We start from the raw sequence: 21499 nt of genomic DNA on the forward strand, positions 1-21499 counted from the left end.
AGCACTTGAAAGTTATTTTGTTGCACAAGCAAGCCAAAGGTCCTTTTATAGAAGTTATAGATCTTGTGGAAATTAAATTCCTGAAACTGAATAGCTGCTTTGGTTGCCTGTCAGCCTGTATATTATGCAAACTGATGATTTTATAAAATGCTTCTGTGCTTTGAGTATTAAACAGACTAACTTTATTGCGTATAGTATGTCATCACCATTTATTATTGGAATGTCTTTAGTATTCTAGGGAAACAAACACAGCTTACATAGAACTGTTATATCAGTCATTTTGTTTGAATCAAGAAGTTAGTTCTTCTTAAAGAGCCATCTTTCCAGGCAATAATTCTGATTGTTTTTTTCCCCCACTGAATTGTGACTTCGCACGAATTAATTGACCCATAAATTCAGATAAAACAGGCAAACCAGTTTTGTTTTGTTTGCTGACTCAGTATTAGACTCTGTAGTCTAGAACAATGGTTACGAAATGTAGGTCTATGAACCTGTGAAAAGCTTTCCCTAGTCAGCTGCCAAATGAGAAGAGGAAGAACAATCTGTGTAGAGTAGCCAGATGTCCTTTCTTGGGGAAAAAATATTTATTCTGAGATTGTCTTTCTCTTTCCAGGTTAAGCTACTAAAATCTCTTTCTGTCTGAAACAGTAAGGATGGTATATGATTGTGTGTTTGTTTTTGCATTCTTATTTGGCAGATTAAAAAGTAAAAGCTATGAATCTTCCTAAATTTTTAATTTCATCTAAAAATTGTATTTGGCAGGTGAAATCTCATAGTCTAGGAATCCCTGATCTAGGATTTTTTCTCTTTTCCTTCTAAGACTATAATTCAAAAATCCTATTCTGGAAAAATCATTTAATTATTTAAATGTCTTTAGAGCTTGCCTTGCTGAAGGCAGTTCTGCATCAATTTAAAGTGTAAGCTTCATGGGAGAAGAGATTTTATGTTTTGTTCACTGTTATCTTCATGGTCCCTGGAATCGCACCTGCACACAATAGGCAATAAATATTTGCTGACTGAATGGTACTGAACATTATCTGTTTATTTAAATAGTGATAAATATTTCTTCCGATGTTGATATAAATTACATTTTCTACAGCTTATGTCCCCTTATTCTCAAAAGTTCGCAATACATTTGTTATAAATTACTGGGGAGATGAGTTCTTAAAGCAGTAATAGATAGGTCCCCATAGGCCTTTAGGAACTGGAAGCCTGATTACATAGCACTAACTGGGCGAACATGGGCACCTGATCCAAGGTGAGCCAATCAGGTTCTCCCAGATTTTGCACTTGAAACTAAGACCATGAGTCCCTGCTTGTGGCTGGCATTGCAATGAATTCAAGAGCCCAAGGGAAGCCATAAATTACCATGTCGATTCAAAAGCTGAGGAAATAGTCTGTGTAGCAGAAGAAAAGAATGAAGCAGATGTGCTAGAAAGCAGAAGGCAAAATAGCCTGTGGGGTTCTTGTTTCTTTCCTGGTTCTTGTTCTCAATGTTCCTTGAAGCAGGATTGCACTGCGGTCTGTGGGCTCCCTAAGATGCCCCAGAATCCTTAGGGTAAATTTCTTTTTCATTGTGTTGCTATTGGGGATGTTTCCTTGTTTGATTATGTGTTTTTGCTTAAAATACTTCACGTTTGGGATACCTGGGTGGCTCAGCGGTTGGGTGGCTGCCTTTGGCTCAGATTGTGATCCCGGGATCTGGGATCGAATCCCGCATTGGGCTCCTGTGAAGAGCCTGCTTCTCCCTCTGCCTATGTCTCTGCCTCTCTCTCTCTCTCTCTCTCTCTCTGTCTCTCATGAATAAATAAATAAATCTTAAAAAAAAAAACCCTCATATTTGTTTCCATTAGTTAGAATCAACACTAGGACCAAAAAATTCTAACAAATTCTAACAAAATGATCAACAGTTTTTTAAATTCATAGTAATGCTAATTTTATCTGTGCACTTTGTACAATTGTGGGTTTTTTTCTTTCAAGATTTTATTTGAATTCAAGTTTGTTCACATATAGTGTAGTATTAGTTTCAGTGGTAGTATTACTATCACTATAGTATAGTATTAGTTTCTAGACACTCTAGAGGTAGAGTGTCTTATGATTTGCTTCCCTCTCTGTTTTCATCTTATTTTATTTCTTCCTTCCGTTCTCCTGTGTTGATCAGTTTTGTTTCTTAAATTCCACGTAGGGAATTCCTACGTGAATGAAATCATATGATACTTGTCTTTGACTTATTTCGTTTAGCATAATATCCTCTAGTTCCTTGATCCATGTCATTGCAAATGGCAAGATTTCATTCTTTCTGATGGCTGAGTAGTATTCCATTGTATATATATACCACACCTTCCTTATCCATTCATCTCATGATGGACATCTGGGCTCTTTCCATAGTTTGGCTATTGTGGACATTGCTGCTATAAACATTGGGGTGCATGTGCCCCTTCAAATCACTATGTTTGTATCTTTTGGGTAAATACCCAGTAGTGCAATTGCTGGGTTGTAGGGTAGCTCTATTTTTAGCTTTTTGAGGAACCTCCATACTGTTTTCCAGAATGGCTGTACCACATTTGCATTCCCACCAACAGTGTAAGAGGGTTCCCCTTTCTCTGCATCCTCACCAACATCTCCTGTTTTCTGAGTTGTTAATTTTAGCCATTCTGACTGGTGTGATGGTATCTCATTGTGGTTTTGATTGTATTTCTCTGATGATGAGTGATGTTGAGCATTTTTTCATGTATCTATTGGCCATCTGGATGTCCTCTTTGGAGAAATGTCTGTTCATGTCTTCTACCCATTTCTTGACTGGATTTTTTGTTTTTTGGGTATTGAATTTGACAAGTTCTTTATAGATTTTAGATACTAGCCCATTATCCATTATGTCATTTGTAAATATCTTCTCCCATTCTGTAGGTTGCCTTTTAGTTTAGCTTTTGTTTTCTTTGCTGTGCAGAAGCTTTTTATCTTGATGAAGTCCCAGTGGTCCATTTTTGCTTTTGTTTCCTTCTCTCCAGAGACATTTCCAGTAAGAAGTTGCTGTGGCCAAAGTCAAAGAGGTTGCTGCCTGTATTTTCCTCTAGGATTTTGATGGATTCACATTTAAGTCTTTCATTCATTTTGAGTTTATTTTCATGTATGGTTTAAGAAAGTGATTCAGAAAAGAAATATACCTGAAAATAGATCTGGTCCCATAAGCACCAAAAAAAAAAAAAAGGCGGGGGGGTCCAGTTTCATTCTTCTGCATGTGGCTGTCCAGTTTTCCCACCACCATTTGTTGATGAGACTGTCTTTTTTACACCGGATGTTCTTTCCTGCTTTGTTGAAGATTAGTTAACCCTGGAGTTGAGGGTCCATTTCTGGGTTCTCTATTCTGTTCCATTTATCTGTGTGTTTTTGTGCCAGTATCATACTGTCCTGATTATTACAGCTTTGTAATACAGCTTGAAGTGAAGCATTGTGATGCTTCCAGCTTTCTCAACATTACTTTGCCTACTCAGGATCTTTTCTGGTTCCATACAAATTTTAAAATTGTTTGTTCTAGCTCTGTGAAAAATATTGGTAGTATTTTGATAGGGATTGTGGTTTTAAAATTTTAAGTTTAGCAGCTTAATATCTCTTCAGCTTTACTGTAGAAATTTAGAGAGGACTTGTCTTTCTTTTTTTTCTCTTAAGATATCCATGCAGATATTAATTTTCTTTTATTAAGATATCTATATAGATACTAGCATTTAAGTCACAAGCAAAAGTGAGGAAAGCTCTTTATCTTGCAAGTCTGTAGTTATTGCAAGTACAGAGAACAAGTACCTCCATCCAGAGCATGTGAATGATACTATTAAAAATGTTAGGGCAGCCCTGGTGGCTCAGCGGTTTAGTGCTGCCTTCAGCCCAAGGTGTGATCCTGGAGACCTGGGATCAAGTCCCACATCAGGCTCCCTGCATGGAGCCTGCTTCTCCCTCTGCCTGTGTCTCTGCCTTTCTCTATATATATGTCTCTCATGAATAAATAAATAACATCTTTAAAAAAATGTTAGACAATTTCTAAATCCTTTGTCTCCAACTCTATTGAAATAGAATCATTGTATCTACTTCCGTAAAATTATCTTTTTCTATCAAACCATTATTATTGATGGAATCCAAATTTAAATGACTCAGGCTTTTAAAAGTTAAATTTTTTTCCACCACATTAGAATTTTCAGTAGAGAGACACTCAACTTTTAAGAATGTTTTAGCAATTCAAATGTAATGGCTCTTCCTCAATTTTCTGAAATGACAAGTTTCTTCAAAAAAAGCAAGTAAAATTTCTTTTCATCCAAATTTAGGGTGTCATAATAAAAGTAAACAATGTTTTAATTCCTTGTATGGAAATATTGAGCTTATTCAGTATTTGAAAAATACAACTGCTGTTTAGACCAGGTCATTCTATTATTATCTATTTATTCAACAAAACTTACTGAGCATCTGCTATGTTCTAGGCATTGTGGGCAATAGGAAACAATAATGAACAAGACAGATATGTATTTTCTCCTTCCAGACCTGTAGTCTGTAGTCAGGTGCTAGAGACGTAACAAACAAGTACATAAAAATTAATTACTAACTGCAGTTAATATTATTCAGAAATCAGTAGGGTACTACATCCTAAGAAGCACAAATATAAAGTGATAGAAATTTTAACTTTATTTATTTCTTCCCATGTGCCAATGACTATTTAAATATCTTCATCATCAGTAAATATGTAAGAATTTCTAGGATTGAGACAGAACATTTTCTTTCAAGATTACAAATACTAGCTCCAGGATGATTCCTTGAATAAACGTTTCTTAAAAAATTTCATGTAAAATGAGGAGCAGTTGAAATCATTTTATCTAGTTCAGTATTTTACATTTGTCTTTTTTTGAAGTAATCTCTATACCAGTATGGAGCTCAAACTCACCACCTCAAGATCAAGAGTCCCATGTTCCTCTGACTAAGTCAGCCAGGCACCCCCATATTTTTTTACATTGCTAGTGTTGCTCTGTGAAAGAGTATAATTTGCAATCATAGTACAGATATAATACTTATGTTGCATTCATAATGGACACCTTATAAATGCATCTAAGAAATATATTACTAATGCAAAAGCAAAAATAGCAATGCAGGCTCTCTGAAAGAACTCACTTGTGTTAGCTCAATACCATGCATACATTACTGTCTGTCCTACTTGAGATAAAAATGAAAAGAAAATACATTATTAAAAACAACAGTTATAAGTATCTCTTCTAGGTACAAAAGACAATGTTTCTTTCTTCTGTGTTATTGAGTGTTACTAGAAGGCAGCAAGGTAAACACAGTAACCTTGTAGTATAATTACATAGAGAAGAACCAAAGCAAGCTTGCAATTCCTTAAAAACTAAGTGGACTTTTATTTTATTTTGAAGATTTATTTATTTATTTATTTATTTATTTATTTATTTATTTATTTATTTATTTATTTATAAAGAGAGAGTGGTGGAGAGGAGTGGAGGAGAGAAAGTTCCAAGCAGACTCCTCGCTGAGTGCAGAGACCGACACTGGGCTCTATCTCAAGACCCTGAGATCATGACCCAAACTGAAACCAGGAGTTAGACGCCTACCTGACTATGCTACCCAGGTGCCCCAATTAAGTGGACTTTTAAACATAACCTTTCTTTAATTATAAAAGTACTACCTGCCTATTTAGAAATTCAGGTAATGCAGAACAAAAGAAAGAAAATTATTACTTATAATCTTAACACTTAATTTTTGATGCATTTCCTTCCAGAATTGTCTGATGAACTTTCATTCATTGCTTCTTAGTGACTTCGTCATTCTGGTACATAATCTACTTGGAGTTAGTTCTATACTCCATTCATCTTTAATAATCATATCCACCACTCTACTTTGGCTTGCTACAGTGATTGCACCTCAGACCTTCTCCAAGTCACTGGTGGAGTTACTGGGTATCTTTGAGGAACTGTCTCACTTCCATCCTTCCCGTCTGCTTACTCCACATCCAGTTACTCATCACTGTTCACTGCCCATTCTCTTCCTCCTGCCTTTGTTTCCCTCCTTTTCCAGGTTGGATTTCATGGGGCAAGATTATAGTCACCCCTTTGCTACAATTTTAACTCTCCTCTCCCCTCTCCTTTTGTTATACTCACCCAGCAAAAATTTAGCCATAGTTGAGGCAGAACTTTCTGTATCTGCTCTTGAGTAGCTAAAATTCCTGATTCTGTTTTAAATGGAATGCAGACTTCATATGGATGCTAAAAACATTTTTCTTTATAATACATTGTTGTAATATGTTTTTCTGTTTGAGTCAGACAAGTGTAGTAGCCAAGTCATATGTAAAGGTACATGAGATTTTATTTTTTTTATTTTTATTTTTTATTTATTTTTTTGGTACATGAGATTTTAATAATATAATCAGCGAGCTCAAATGTATAGATAAAATGATAGAATCATGTACTCTCCAGAAACTATTTAATCATCTGTTCCATCTGGGAAACATTTATAATTAGCCATCATTAACCTGGCTACAATTAAAAAAAAAAAAGACAACTTGGACAAATTCTTCAGGGTAGAGATTTTACACGGCACATTCTCTCCAACCACAGAGAAAGTTACATGACAAACTAAACTCAAAAAGGCGAGTAACCCTTCTGAATGTAAATTCCTTAAAAAGCCTTGACTACTTGGGAATTATTGAGCAGCCACCTAAATCTCCAAATGAAAGAAGAAATAAAATATGCTTTAAATTATCTAAAAATTCTAAAATTAATAAAAATGCTGATAGTTGCATATAAAGTATATGGTACACATCTAAAGGTATAGTTGAAGTATAACTTCAAACTGTTTGTAATTATGAAAATTGTGATAGAAATAAATTACCCAACCTCAGAAAGAACAAAACAAAACCCTGGCAAAGTAATTCAAAGGTTGTGGAGAATTGGAATATTCAAAGAGAAAACTATAATCAATACATGAGAAAACAATAACACCCAAAACGTAGGAATTATAAAGAAAAACCTAAGCCTGATTTTAAAAAGCATTACAAAATACACAAACCACCTACAACATTAGATAAAACGAGAGCCAAATTAATTACAAGAAGATGTAATATGGAACCCAGCAACAATACATATGAAATTCTACAGAAAATGTATTTTGTAACAAAATACACATTTCACAAAACTGACTTAAGAAGAGCCAAATGGCTCTTAACAAGCCAATAACAGAAAGAAGCAGGAAAGATATTAAAGAGGTAGATAGAGTTTGACTTAAAGCTGTGAGAATGACCCCAAAGTTATTATCAGTCTTTTCTCCCATCACCCCAATGAAACCATGACAAAGGAGATGAAAGAGACTTCTGCACGTGAGGGATTTCAGTAAATTTATCCAGAATTTTAATCTGTGTTCTTGGTAAATTTCCTCTCCCATGCTATGAGACTAGCATATAACCCCTTCTCAAAGCCCTTCATGTGTCCCCAACTAATGACTACATAACCCTTTACTGAAAAGATGGAACCATCAGAAAGGGCCACATCTACAAATCTGCTTGCATCTGTACTTACTCTTGTTTGCCTTCACTCATGTCAGTCAAAACAGAATCCTTCTTCCTAGCTAAAATTAATCTATCAAAGTATGCACTGTATTCTCTTTCTTTGAAGACTTCATTCTATTGTCTAACCCCTGTGTCTTCTGCTCCCTGTCAGCACACACACCTACTTTAGTAAGTTCCATCCTAGAACTTCCTTGGACATTTCACTCTAGCTCCTTTTGTCTGGTCTCCTTCACAGCTGAACGTCATACATTTGTCTCTACTCATTGCCAGCACTTCTTCATCTCCCATTCATTCCTCAAACCTCTCCAGTCTGGCTTCTGTCTCCACGACTTTGCTAACACTCCTCTTTTAAGGCCACCAATGACTGACCTCTTACAAATCCAGAGGATGCTTCTATGTTCATCTTATTTAATTTATCAACAGCCTTCAAACTGATTGACCCCACTCTCCTACTTGAAGTACCGTCCTCTCAGTGGTGTACGGGGGCTGACTTATGTGGACTTAAGAAGAGCTGGTAATACAATCTCTTCTCAACTTCATGCTCAGTGCTGTCACATTGTAGCTTGAAACTGGCTGAGGCAGGAATATTTACTCCATGGAAATCAGCAGATTCCTCAAATCAGATCTCTTTTACCTGGAGAGCTGGTTATTAAACATTTAGCAGAACATCACTGCTTCAAAAACACCCCAGGCTCATATTATTTCCTTTTTCACTAACCTTGCTAGCCCTTTAGAGGATCTCCTGTAAGTAATCACTAAGTATACAATTGTTTTGTTGTTTGATCTTAGATCATTTTTTTTAACTCTCTTGTTAGACAATTGAATTAAATCATATGGCTTTATTATCATAATAAGGATGACCTTATGCCTGTGACCAACATGGACCAGTTGAATTGAATGAAGTGAATAGTAGGAGTTGAATTTAGTTAAGTTGGCAAATAAGTAATCACCTTTTGAGAAATTACTCCTGGTTTGCCCTAAGCCCAAATAGACACTTGAATGCCTAACCATGGGATACCAAGTGACCATGTTGATCTAGCTGCCCTGATGAACTAAAGTTATCTGATCTACTAAAATATAAAGCTGGACATGCAAAACAGTCCTCTAAAATTTGGTGGAAGTAGTACATATGTGATTGGATGCTAACGGATCTTGAAGACGCTGTTCCCTGTGCTTTGTGTCTTGTACTCTTGATGCATTGCTACCTGTCCTTTGAAGCATACCTATGGCTTCTTGAGGTATTCCCAAAGACCAGCTGATTAAGGAAGAAAAAATTCAAGTCTAGTTTACATGTGGTTCTACATGATGTGCTGACACCACCTAAAGTGGGCTTTGTAGCGGTATAGCCCCAGTCAGGAGTGGACATGAAGAAAGCTGTGAAAGGATATCATCCCAGTTCGTCTGGCTGCTTGCTTTGCCAGGGAAAAGCTGGCTAGAAGAACAGGTTTATTCTGACTCATTATATAAGTCACCAATGGATTAATTTCCACTCTTCAGCTGGGGTTCCTCAAGAAAATTAGCCTCTTTGCCCTAAGGCATCCTTTTTAAGTTTTAAATTAGCTTATCTTTTATGCATCTAGAATGAACTTATCTTGTATGCATCTAGGTATGTTCCATCTTGAGAGAATTAAGAAAATAGCCATTCAGATCATTTTCTGTATGGTTTAATTCTCTTGCAGAGGCCAGGGTAAGAAAGGCTGGAGTGAATGGTCAGTGACTTAGAATTAGACAAAGTGATATGGGAACAAATGATATGAATAGACTCAAAATAAGCACTTGGTGGGGGGATGCAAAGTCCCCCCACCAAAAAGAATGCTCTCAATAATCAGGTGGATCAGATGACTCATTCTATGGATATAGTCTACCTCTTTCTCTAGCTACACTAGTTTACAGTGGCCTTCGGAACAAAGTAGTCATGGTGTCAAGGATGAAGGTTTTGCATGGATTCAACAACATGGACTTCCTTCACCAAAACTGATCTATTTAGTGCCCAACCTGTTGACAGCAGAAACCAAGGTTGATCCTCCAATATGAAACATTCCCTGGGAGGACCAGTCATTTTCATTATACTAGGCCATTCCAGTCATTAAGGGGAAACAATTTGTCCTCATTGGATAACTGAGATGTTATTCCATGGATTTTTTCCCCTGTGACGGTTAATTTTATGTGTCAACTTGACTAGGCTAAGGGATGCCCAGATTGCTGATAAAACACTATTTCTGGATATATCTGTGAAATGTCTCCCATAGAGATAAGATCTCCTTTATCAATGTGAGTGGGCATGATCCAATCTGTTGAGGGCCCAAACAGAACACTCTACTTCCGCTGGGACATTCATTTTCTGCTTGAGCTGTGATATTGATTTTCTCCTACCTTTTATAGCTGTTGTTTTTCCCCAATACAGAATCCAGTGAAGATTGTGTATTACATTCAGTTGTCATAGAACATAACTGTTCTAGAACAGCCCATCTCTCTCTCTCACTTTTTTTTTTGTTTTCATGACATTGATATTTTTAGAGTCCAGTTCAGCTTTCTGAGTTTTTCCCCATTTTTATTTTTGCAGAATGTGCCTTAATTTGGATCTAAATTAGATGCAGACTTAACATTTTTAACAAGAATACTAAATAGGTAATGTTGTGCCTTCTCACTGTGATAATACAGACTCATGGAATATTTTTCGAATCAATATGCTATAAACCATTCCTGTAATTGATCATATTGATGCTCAGATGGCCCCTCTTATGGCCAGTGGAATCCTTTAGTCTGACTTCTGTAGTTTTTGGATATGTTCCCATCAATTTATTGAGCTTTTCTTAATTTCTGTCACAATAAGATATTCCAGACTTACCTTATACTTTTGCTGTGCTATCCCCTGGAATCAGCCATTTCTTCAAGGACCTATTTTGTTATTTGTTTGTTTGTTTGTTTTAATGAGGAATGGTTTTGAGAAAACAAAATTTAGGTATTGATGTGTTCTTTGCCACAAGGATGTCATTACTTCTTGGGCCTCTCAGTGGATAAAGTTATGTAATGTATATCTTAAAAACCCTGAGTTTGTGATTAATTTGTTTCCAAACACAGGTTGTTGCTTTTCCTCCCTTTAGTTCATATTTCCTATTATTAGAACTCTGGTTTCCCAAATCTTCAACATATTTACTCTTTTGCACAATCCTATAATACACACCAAATGGTTTCATAATCATGCCAGTACTACTACCAACAAGCCTTCTAAATAAAATTCATAATGTATTTGCAGTTTTTAAAACTAATATTGTTTATATATGTTTTGTTTAAATTTTTTTTAAAGATTTATTTATTCATTCAGAGAGAGCGAAGAGAGAGGCAGAGACACAGACGGAGGGAGAAGCAGGCTCCATGCAGGAAGCCCGATGCAGGACTGGATCCCGGGTCTCCAGGATCACAACCCAGGCTGCAGGCGGGACCAAACTGCTGCGCCACTGGGGCTGCCCTGTTTAAAAAATTTTAAACAAATATTTAAACATTTTTTAGGTAATTTTGACAAAATATTTACATTTGTCAATTCTGGATGATAATTACATGAGTATCAGTTATATTATTATTTTCTTTTTAAAACTTTTTATTGAAAAAAACTTTTTATTGAAGTATAATGTGATTTTTAAAGGTACATATCTTTCTAGGTGAATGGCTAGATGAATTTTTACTAGTTGATATCTGTATATTTGTGGGGGAAGGTGCATAAGATAGATATAAAGAAGTAGAATTGGCTTCTAGCTTGTCTGTGCTTTAAGACACATTCCTAAATTGTACTTTAAAGTGGCTGTATGAGTTTATTCTCCCATCAAAATTATATGAGAATATTTATTTGCCTACAAGTAAGACAAAACTTGATATTAAGTAGCTTTTTTTTTTTTTGCCAATCAAATAGATGAAATATCAGTGTCCCATTTCATTTGTCTTGGTTATTTTAGTAGAGGTAATTTTTAACTCAGTTATTGGCTATTTGAGTGTCATGTGAATCACCAATTTATTTATTTCTGTTTAATATAATGTTAATCCTTTTCTTTTTCTTTCCCATATTTTAGAGTTGTTTGTAGTTTCATTTTAGTATTACCCAACTTAACATTATGATGTTGCTTAGGAGGTCAGGCTTTTGCTTTAGGTACTAAGCACTTGTTCTAACATTTGTTTATATAAAAATGCTCTTATTGGGTTTTCCCTATTACAAAAGTGATTCTACGTTTATTCAGAGAAGCTTAGAAAATCAAGATACTCAGGAAGGAGAAAATGAAAATCACTTTTAATATCATCACCCAGACGCAGTACCATTAATATTTTAGTGTATATACTTTTTTTTTTTAGATTTTATTTATTTATTCATGAGAGACACAGAGAGAGAGGCAGAGACATACGCAGAGGGAGAAGCAGGCTCCTGGAGGGGAGCTTGATGTGGACTGGATCCCAGAACCTAGGATCACACCCTGAGCCAAAGGCAGACACTCAACTGCTGAGCCACCCAGGCGGCCCAGTGTATATCCTTCTGATCTTTTTACCCCTCTGCACACCATTTATTAAAATTCCTTCCCTTTTTCTCCTCTTCACACCATTTATTAAATTTCTTTTCCCATGGATTTGTGATTTTATTCTTAACATGTGCTGATTCTTTTAAACGGGGCATCTGTTTTTGAGTTGTTCTTACCGCTTTATTTATTCGCCTGTGTGGTGTTGTGCCTGTATCATTTAAATTGGTGAGGCTTGAGACGCCTGGGTGGCTTAGCAGTTGTTGAGTGTCTGCCTTTGGCAAGGGCGTGATCCTGCTTTTGGGATAGAGTCCCACATCAGCCTCCCTGCAAGGAGCCTGCTTCTCCCTTTGTCTATCTCTTTGATTCTCTCTCTGTGTCTTGAATGAATGAATGAACGAATGAATGAGGCTTTATGATACATTGTGCTCCTGCAGAGCCAGCTCCCCCTCAGTGCTTTCCTGTAGGCTACATCAGGTAGCCTGGTGACACATGTGTCATTCTGAGTTGTGACTTGGGACTACGGACTCTGTTAAATTTAAAATGCATTAAAAATTTGAACAGAGCATTGGGTGTTATTCTATATGTTGGCAAATTGAACACCAATAAAAAAATAAATTAAAAAAATTTTTTTTAATTTTTATTTATTTATGATAGTCACAGAGAGAGAGAGAGGCAGAGACATAGGCAGAGGGAGAAGCAGGCTCCATGCACCGGGAGCCCGATGTGGGATTCGATCCTGGGTCTCCAGGATCGCACCCTGGGCCAAAGGCAGGCGCTAAACTGCTGCGCCACCCCGGGTTCCCTAAAAAAATTTTGAACAGAAAAAGGGCTCAGCATTAAACAACTTTTTGTTTTCACATCTTTTTTTCCTATAACAAATCCCATCAGATTTATAAACGTCCTTCTGTAGATTCTGGAAAAAGAGATCCTGGAGTTATTAATGGACTCTGGGAAATGGAAATTGATTGTCCAACTCCCATTTTTAATTTAACGTGTAAAAGGCTATTAATGGCTTTTCTTGATTCTTTTATTCTTCCTTCCTTTCAGGAGCCTTTCATAGGTTTACTCAAGATTTTTAACCCTGAACTCTTGTTTCTCATAAGGCCTTAGATCCCTCACTATCCGCCCACCCCCCATCTCCCACCTAAGGGCTTTTAGGATCCTGACTCTAGATGTTGAAGAGTGAGCTACTGCATGGGAGGGGAGGGCAAATTTCCTAAAATTCCCACCTGTAGCTCTGAAAGATGAGGAAATGAGGCATATCAATACTGCAAGAGGGGGTGCCTGTGTCGCTTAGTCATTTGGACATCCAACTCTTGATTTCAGCTCAGGTCATGATCTCAGGGTCTTGAGATCAGGGCCCTGATTGAGATCAGGGTCCTGAGATTGAGCCCAGGGGAGGGCTCCACACCCAGCAGGGAGTCTGCTTGAGATTCTCTTCCTCTGCCCACCATCCTCTTAAGGACATGTGCACACTCTGTCCATCTAAAATAATAAATAAATCTTTAAAAAAATACTGCAAGTGATCTTCCACAACCCTGAGGTCATTGTCTTCACTCCATTCCTTCTGCATCTCTTTCTACCAGTCAGTGGGGCACTGGAGCTCTCTTGCACTCGCTCACCAGAGCTGACTGTTAACTTTTCAGGAATTTTGCAAGCTGATTGTTAAATAGTCATTATTAAAAATTAAATTATAAAAACTTAAAACTAATTGTATAAAAAAAGATATTCCTCAAAACTTACCACTTCTTCATTATTCTACTGCATTTTACTATTATTTATGTTCTTGAGATTATTTGTGCCTCTTGCATCTGTAGGTAGAAATGCTATCTAATCATGTCCTACTGCATATCTTTGCTCAATTCTGTGCTCAGTGGCTTCTCTTGGTTATGATGTCAGTATTTACACCATTAACATTGGAAAACACTACATATCAGGGTTTGATTTGTTGTTATGTTGAGTGTGCTGGAGAAAATGTTAACAATACAGATTAAACATAAAAGTGTATCATTTCAATAGCCTTAACATTCGAATAGTCCTCAAAATTAAGGAAATATCTTTCCAGTATTTGAAAAATATTATTTGATTCAGCAATTTGCTTACATCATTGACTAGCAAATGATATTCCCACAAAAACCTTTTTTAATTTCCCTCTTACTCCTAACATAAATAAAAATATCAGCCAGCATTCATGCCAGAACTAACTATATGCACTCATCAGTCACAACCCTAGGTTAGCTTTGGATACAAGAATTTGCCAAAAATCACCAAAAGCATTCTTCAGGAATTAATTATGTATATTTTATTATCATTTTGTAAATTGTGTGATACACAAACTTTCTATCAGCAAAATTTATAATAAACTTATGTACATATTTATCTATGTACTTTTTTTTTTTTTCTGGAGAGCTGGTGGTTAAACTTACCAGCATACCACTAATCAGAGGTGACAAATGGCTAGCCCCAAGGTTAAGGGGACCATTGACATGGTCGTGACCACATAGTGTTCCTGAAAGCAACAAACAAAAAGGCAAAATAGTGTGTTAACATTTACAAATTGTGAGGTTTCACATAAAAACCTGGGATTCCTAATTTTCTTGAAAGATGGAATCTGGCCCCATTATATGCTCCCACAGCTAGAGCTGAGGTGCTGTGGACCTTCAAAGGGTGGGCAATACTCTCAATTTGCCACTATCCCCACTGCTCCCTGGTGTCTCACCAGCCCTCACCCTCCACTGAGCACCAAGTGTCCTTCCCCCCATGTATGTGCTGTGGATTTTCACTGTTCCTTATTTATCCTCTGTCAGTGAAACCTGAACCATATTTTCAGGCCAGAAATAAATCAGGCAAGCTTGATTTATTACTAAATTAACTTTCCTCTTCTATTGATTTAAGTTCCATTGATCTACAATTATTTCTTACAAGAATCACTTACAACATTTGTGAAAGAGCTTTGAAACTATTCAATGCCACCAAATGGAAGATAATGCATATGAAGATGCTCATAATTTCTAAATCATTTAATTTTATACTTTATTAATAAAAATCCATTAAAATTCAGTTTTTTACATTTTCAGTAACTAATGATAGTAAATATATTTATTATTCATCCTTTCACTTATATTCTTCTTGCCTTTCCTTTTCCAAATCATCTTTTTCCTTGTCTTTTTCTCTCACTTTAAACTTACTTCTCAAATACAATGTCAGTAATGAGGTCATTGCATTGTTCTATTAAAATTCGTACTTTGATCTTAGTTTTGGCCTAATTTAAACACTGACATTATGGACTCATGCTAATTAGCCTGAGTGGCCAAATCCCCCACCAATTAAGTGAATGTGGATATTTCAGGTTATTTCAGGTGCCCTATGTTAAGGTTAAGAGAAAAATGTGGTAAATGTGATCTGAAATCATGAACCCCAAGACGTCCTGTTACTTTATAATAAAAAATCTTTCTTCCCATTATGACATTATAAATGCAATTATGTTTCTAGTTCCTTGCATTGTGAGTTTGGTCATTTGTATCATGATTGCCATGGACTCTTTACATTCTATCTTGGTGGTAAATTGAATCTCTGCAAGGAAAATTTTCCTTTGTACACTAAGGTCAGTTTCCTTTTTTTTTTTTTTTTTAACTATGTTGCCTTGGTTCCTTTTGTCATCACATCTAAGACCATTTTGTGTCAACCATGTCATACAAAGTACCCTAACTTTCCAGAATTAAACATCAAATGGAAAAAATCTTTTGTAAATTGTATGATGCACAACCTAAAAAGAGCCCTAAAAGATCTTTTGGTAATTATCTGTTAGTAATATGAGCATTTTTGCCCATAAGAATAACATTATAAATGATTCTTAGATTCTGCAGGCTAGCCCCTAGTAGTGTTAAATTCAGTTCTAATGGTGTTAATCTAAGTTCTTATTTCTGGAGCAGAAGGATAAAGGGGAGAGGGCAGATGAGGAAAATGAGGAGAAAGGTGAAATGGTACAGAAGGGACAACAAAGAAGTCAAAAAATGAATAAATGAAAGAGAAAGGATAAAGAGAGAAACTCTCCAGGTTTAGGGCTTGCCCTAAGCAAAATTTTGGTGCCAATATGCCATTGGTTTTTGTGCTCTCTGCTTTTAATTTCTGTATCACACTCTTCAAAACCTAGTGCTTTCATTTGGTGAAGGTCCTACCCTAACCCAGCCTGTTCCACTCTCGAAACTCCCCTTTCACAGCGCTCAAGTTTTTAGCAAGATTTTTAGCAAAATATCAGTCTAAGAGAATGTAATCATTTTGTGGAACTCACAGTCCTGAAGCCTCTGGAATCCTATCCTTCTCTTCTTAGGGGAATTCTAGTCAATGTAATGAAAGGAAGCAGAAAAAAATCAAGGCAGTGTTTTGAAGGAAGATGTCTTCCTTGGGGGTCATCCCCCTCTGCTGAGTCCTTGGTCTGCACTGCTTTCTCTGTTTCTGACCTGACATTTCTCCACAGCCTCTGGCTGGTTCTTAAGACCTTCTGGACTCAAGTAGTTTTGTTTGTTTGTTTGTTTTGGGTTTGGTTTTTTTTTTTTCCTGAGTTTTTGTTTGTTTCTTTCCTTTAATTTTGGTTTTCAAAACACCTCCCATGGTTGGGCAGAGAGTGGAGAAGAGAAGGCTGGTTGTAGGTGTGGCTCTGTTGTGAATAGGGCTGGGCAGACAGGTGAAGTTGTAGGTAAGGGTACCCAAGGCCTTATTTCCAGATTCCTTGTTCACCTTATGCATAGTTGGCCACAGTTCTTGGTGTTTGGAGCCTGTTTCAATGTTAGTAAATGAATGTGACCACATAGCTTTTGTTGCTTAAAATTGGGATAGTTTCAAAGTAAGAAAAGTAAGGAAAAGTGTTGGCAATGCTGGCAACGTTTTCAATACTGTATGCCTTCAAGGATGACTTCCTGTTGAAAAGTGCCATATCCAAGAAGGAGATGTACATACATGTTTGCCAGCCTTTGTGTAACAACATAATCTTCTCTCTGGGTTCACTTTCCCCATTGTTGTAGATGAGTAAGCTCTGCTCCAGTGATGGACCCCTGGCCTCAGCATTGATACGAAGCCTCTTCAGACCACAGATAGCCAGGTATTCAGTGGGGAGAGTGTTGGTACCACACAGAGAAAGCTTCAGGTCCCGGACCAGTGTGAAGTTCAATAGGAGGCCCAGTGCAGATGTATCCGTGAACCAGATGGTCAGATGGCCATCGTAGCTGGTTTGCTCTATTGCAAAAGGCAGGACAGTTTTGCAGCTGCACATCAAGTTGGCCAAACTATAGTCACAGTCCTGGACATCTGCAGAGCAACTGCAGTTCCGAATGATGTTTTCCTTTGTGAAAATGAGTGTGCTGTTCTTCTGCCCTCGTGTGAAGCAGTGGAGTATGAAGATGCCCAGTGCACTGGTCAGAAGGAGGCTGTGCCCAGAAGGTGGTGCCATTCTGGTCTCAGCGGGGGCCAGCAACTATGTGTTTCCTCTTTGCAAGCCAGTTCCCTGAAGCTCACCTGAAAGAAAAGCATACAGGCTGTCATTAAAAATATGCAGCTTATGGGGTGCCTGGCTGGCTCAGTCCATAGAGAGCCTGTGACTCTTTCTTTCTTTCTTTTTTTTCAAGCCTGTAACTCTTGATCTCGGGCTCGTGAATTTGAGCCCCATGTTGGGTGTAGAGACTACTTAAGAAACATGCCACTGATAAAAAAGGAGCTCCTGAAATAACCCACAATAATTTTCTCTCTCATAGTTTTATTAAAGGCAGGCAATGCATGGAGCCCAAGTGCAGAAATGATCTTTGCTCAGGGCCTCAGGAGAGGCAGCAAACAACCTGCTCATCTGAGGTATAAAACTTGTGATGTCTGCCGACAGGCTAACACACTAACAGCAAGCAAGACAGGGTGCCTGAGATAAGACCCGGTGCACCCTGTCTGTGGGCAGGGATTTGTAGTGCTTTGAGTGTGCACATTCTCCAAACATTGTCTTCCTTGTACTGAATCCCTGGCAACCTCTGAAACCTGCACATTCCCTCCTCCCCCTCAGTATCTGACTTTCTGGAATTTAGGACACAAACAGTTCCGCGTTGGATTCAGTTCCCCAAGCGCTACCTGTTAAACAGCATAGCATGAATACCAGTGAAACATTTAGTTAATGATAAACTTTAATTTCTAACTAGACAAACATGCCCCCCCATCATATTAATCTGTTTAGAGGTCCATTGATACTTCCTGCTCTCCTACAAATGTGAAGTATCAGAGTAGATTTTTAAGTGTATTGATGGATAATGAACACGCTAACACGCACCAATTAATCACAAGAAACTTGCTCATCTGCTCCTTCTCCAGAATAAATGTTATAAATTGATTTTATCAAATAATTTAGTGTAGGCCTCCAAAACTAAGCAATATATCAGTAGCGTTCAATGATCTAAATAAGGTAGGAGCGCATGCATAGTTGAAGGAGCAAAGCCAATGTCTGATCTGGAGGAAAATGCTCTAAGTACCTGGCATATCATAGATACATGGTCTTCTTTTATGGTGAGCTTGGAATGAGACATACATTATGAAGTAGGGTCAGGTTTTAGTCTTTCAAAAATAAGGACATTTCCCCTGAGTGAGCTGATGCCTGACCAAGAGATACAAGACCAAAGGTACAATTCAGTTCCTCTGAATTGACCAAAGACATAGTTGAATTAATCTGCATGTACAAAGCACCATGGGTTTGGCAAAATACTTAAAATAAGACCTCTGACTTGGAAAGTCCAAGGTTGGTGGCAGGGCCCCCGCAGGAAGTGCTGGGGAGGGATAGGTGGGTCAGTCTGAGGAGCTGAACATGTGTCCAAAGAGAATGGTGACAGCAGGAAAGGGGCGAGGTGGACATGCTACACTTAGGGTGCAAGATGAGGCCATGAGGTGGCAAAGCAAGGTGAAGAGAAGTCAAGGGAAGTAAAGCTAAAAGTGCCGGGGTCAGGTAGACGGGCTGCAAGCACAAGCTCATCAGCAGGTGCCTGGAGAGCCGGGAGACTAAAAATAAGCTGAGCCAGGTATATGTGAGCAGGTGAGATATTGGTTCACAGCAATCATAACTCCATTCATTCAGCAAACGTTAATGGGGAGTTCCTCAGGCAGCAGGCACCTTGCTAGCCTTGGGGACACAGCCCAGAAGACAACGAGCTGTTGGAACTTGTGTTCTAAGGGAGTTGATTCTGCCTCCAGGCCTTTCAGGTGAGGATTGAGGGGCTGCAGCAGTGGGGAGGAAGAGGATGCAAAGGTAGAGGAGTCAGGTAGGATTCAGCATGGGCCATGTGCCAAGGGCAAGCAGAAGAAACAAAGACAAGTAAGACACGTACCCTTGCCCTCCAAGGGCTTATCGGCAGAAGGGGACAAATAAGGTGGAACTGAGAAAGGCCAATTGAACAAATGAATAGTTATAGGGACGTAGCGGAGAGCTAGGTTAAAGTCCATTTGAGGGGCTGAGCATGGTACTTTATAGAGTTTTGTGTTTATTTTGAACTCGGCACAGGGCTTTCTTAAAGGCTATATTCATTGGTTCATTTTGTAATAAAAGAAGGGCTTTGAGGAATGCATAGGGTCAGATTTCTTCCTGAACACAGGGTTTAACAGTTTTAAATAGTTTTAAAATGTGGTGGTGACTACCCCACTTAGTAAGGAGCAGTGACTAATTTGTTAATTACAAGATAATTTTAGATGATCAGTTGTCCCAGATTCCACTGGAGGTTTCTGGGACTTCATACCCTGGTAACCCTTTCATCCCAGAACTAGGAAAGCTGTCAGCAATATCCCTAGCTTGCTCTGATCCCAGCCCGAGGGGACAGGGAGGTGGAAGAGAATCTATCCATCAGCCTGGAGCTTGGTGAGGAACATGTCTACTTTATTCTTGCAGGTGCTAATACCTTTCAGAGGCATTCATGGAGGAATAAAAGAGGTAGGAAGGGAAATGGACATTGATTTCCTGAAATGAGTGGGGCTGGAGATCATAAAAGGGACTTGTGAGCAGTTCCCCGGGCCCCTCGGGCCCCCCACCCCCTGCAGTCAAAGCCCTGGCTGGACCTCAGGGTGGCCTTTCCCTGCCTTCTGGTTATCAGGGCTGGAACCAGGAGGCTAGATACATGAAGCCTCCTGATAGAGCACAGAATGGGATAGATGGCCCTGGTAACAAGCTGATGGGGTTTCCAAAAAGATGCTAGTTGGAGATTTTTCTCCTTCAGCTTTACCCTGGACTACTTTCTTTAGATTTGTTTCTTTAGATTTGTTAATTTGTTTAGATTTGGATTGCGAACACCCTAGTTTCACTATGCATTTACTCATTTGTGGGCAGATTCCAGTATGGCATAAGGAGAATGGGCACAGATACATCACCCTGACCCTTTTCCTCCCCTAGCTAGGCCTCTGACTGTTGTGGGGGTGGTACTATGGGGAAAGAAACTTTTTCCTCTGGGGGTTGCCCATCTTGTTAGAAGGGAAATCTTGATCTACTGGTGACCAGAATCTTATCTCCAGAAGGGGTGAGCTTGCCTGACAATGAAGCTAGCAGAGAGAAGAACAGACAAGAAATGAAGAGACATTGCTAACAACCTTTTTTGAGCATTGGGATCAAGCCATGCCTGACATCCTTCCTTGATTTTTGAAATATATGAACCAAGTTTTTGTTTTTGTTTTTGTTTTTCCTACTCAAACCAGTCTAAATTGGATTTCTTTAACAAGCAACGAAGAAGACACTGACATTTGGTAAACTTTTTTTTTTCATTCATTCAATAAACCTTTGTTGAATACTTGCTATATACTGGGCACTGTGCTGGAAACTGAGAATAAAGGCAATGAGAGCTCCCTCAGGGGTTCTACACCAGTAGAAGAGACCCCTGAATCAACAACCACAGCATGGTGTGACGATCATTATAACATTTTGTACAGAGTGTTAAGTCTACCCTTAACTTTGCCTGGAAATGGAAGGTGTCATAAGCTTCATGGAAGAGGAAGTATCTGAGGAGGGCAGTAAAAGTGAAAAAAGAAAAGGAAAAGTTACCTATGTAATTATCATAGGGTGATCAGAATTTGAAAACCCAGGAGTAGGGCAGAGAGATTGATGGGCTGTGGGGATGGCGGTGCAAGAGGGGAGGTAAGTAGTCCTATGGGGTGAAAACTTGTGACTTGCCCTGACACATCATTTTCTCAGCATCCTAGCTTTTTGTGTGCTCTGTCATTAGGACTTGCCTCCTATGTCCTAAGATGAGCCCTCTCCCCACCCCCAGGATGGGCAGCGGCTTAGTAGGGGACAGGGGCAATTTGACATGTCTGTGCTGTTCTGCTTCTGTTGTGCTGGAATCTGCCCACATGAAAAAATACATAGTGGACCTACGGCAAAGGTTGATTTGCCCCTTATGTGGCGATGTAATGGCATTAAGGAGCTGTGGGGATGGGGAGGGTGTGC

At 38.4% G+C, this 21499-nt stretch overlaps 1 protein-coding gene across 3 annotated transcripts in view; it reads right to left on the minus strand.

Annotated features, from left to right (window-relative positions):
- Positions 1–14330: 14330 nt before the first annotated feature.
- The window catches only part of EPCIP (exosomal polycystin 1 interacting protein), a 38809-nt gene continuing 31640 nt past the window's right edge, over positions 14331–21499 (minus strand). For 2 of the 3 annotated variants that reach the window (XM_072806787.1, XM_072806788.1), the window contains exon 3: positions 14331–17565. In XM_072806787.1, coding sequence (XP_072662888.1) covers positions 16841–17500 — 660 coding nt within the window. In that variant the 5' untranslated portion in view covers positions 17501–17565 and the 3' untranslated portion in view covers positions 14331–16840. The remainder of the gene's footprint in view (positions 17566–21499) is intronic. The other variant, XR_012021321.1, reaches the window with a different exon arrangement.

This window comes from Canis lupus, chromosome 30 (genome assembly GCF_048164855.1).
Source record: "Canis lupus baileyi chromosome 30, mCanLup2.hap1, whole genome shotgun sequence".
Classification (NCBI taxonomy): Eukaryota; Metazoa; Chordata; class Mammalia; order Carnivora; family Canidae; genus Canis; species Canis lupus.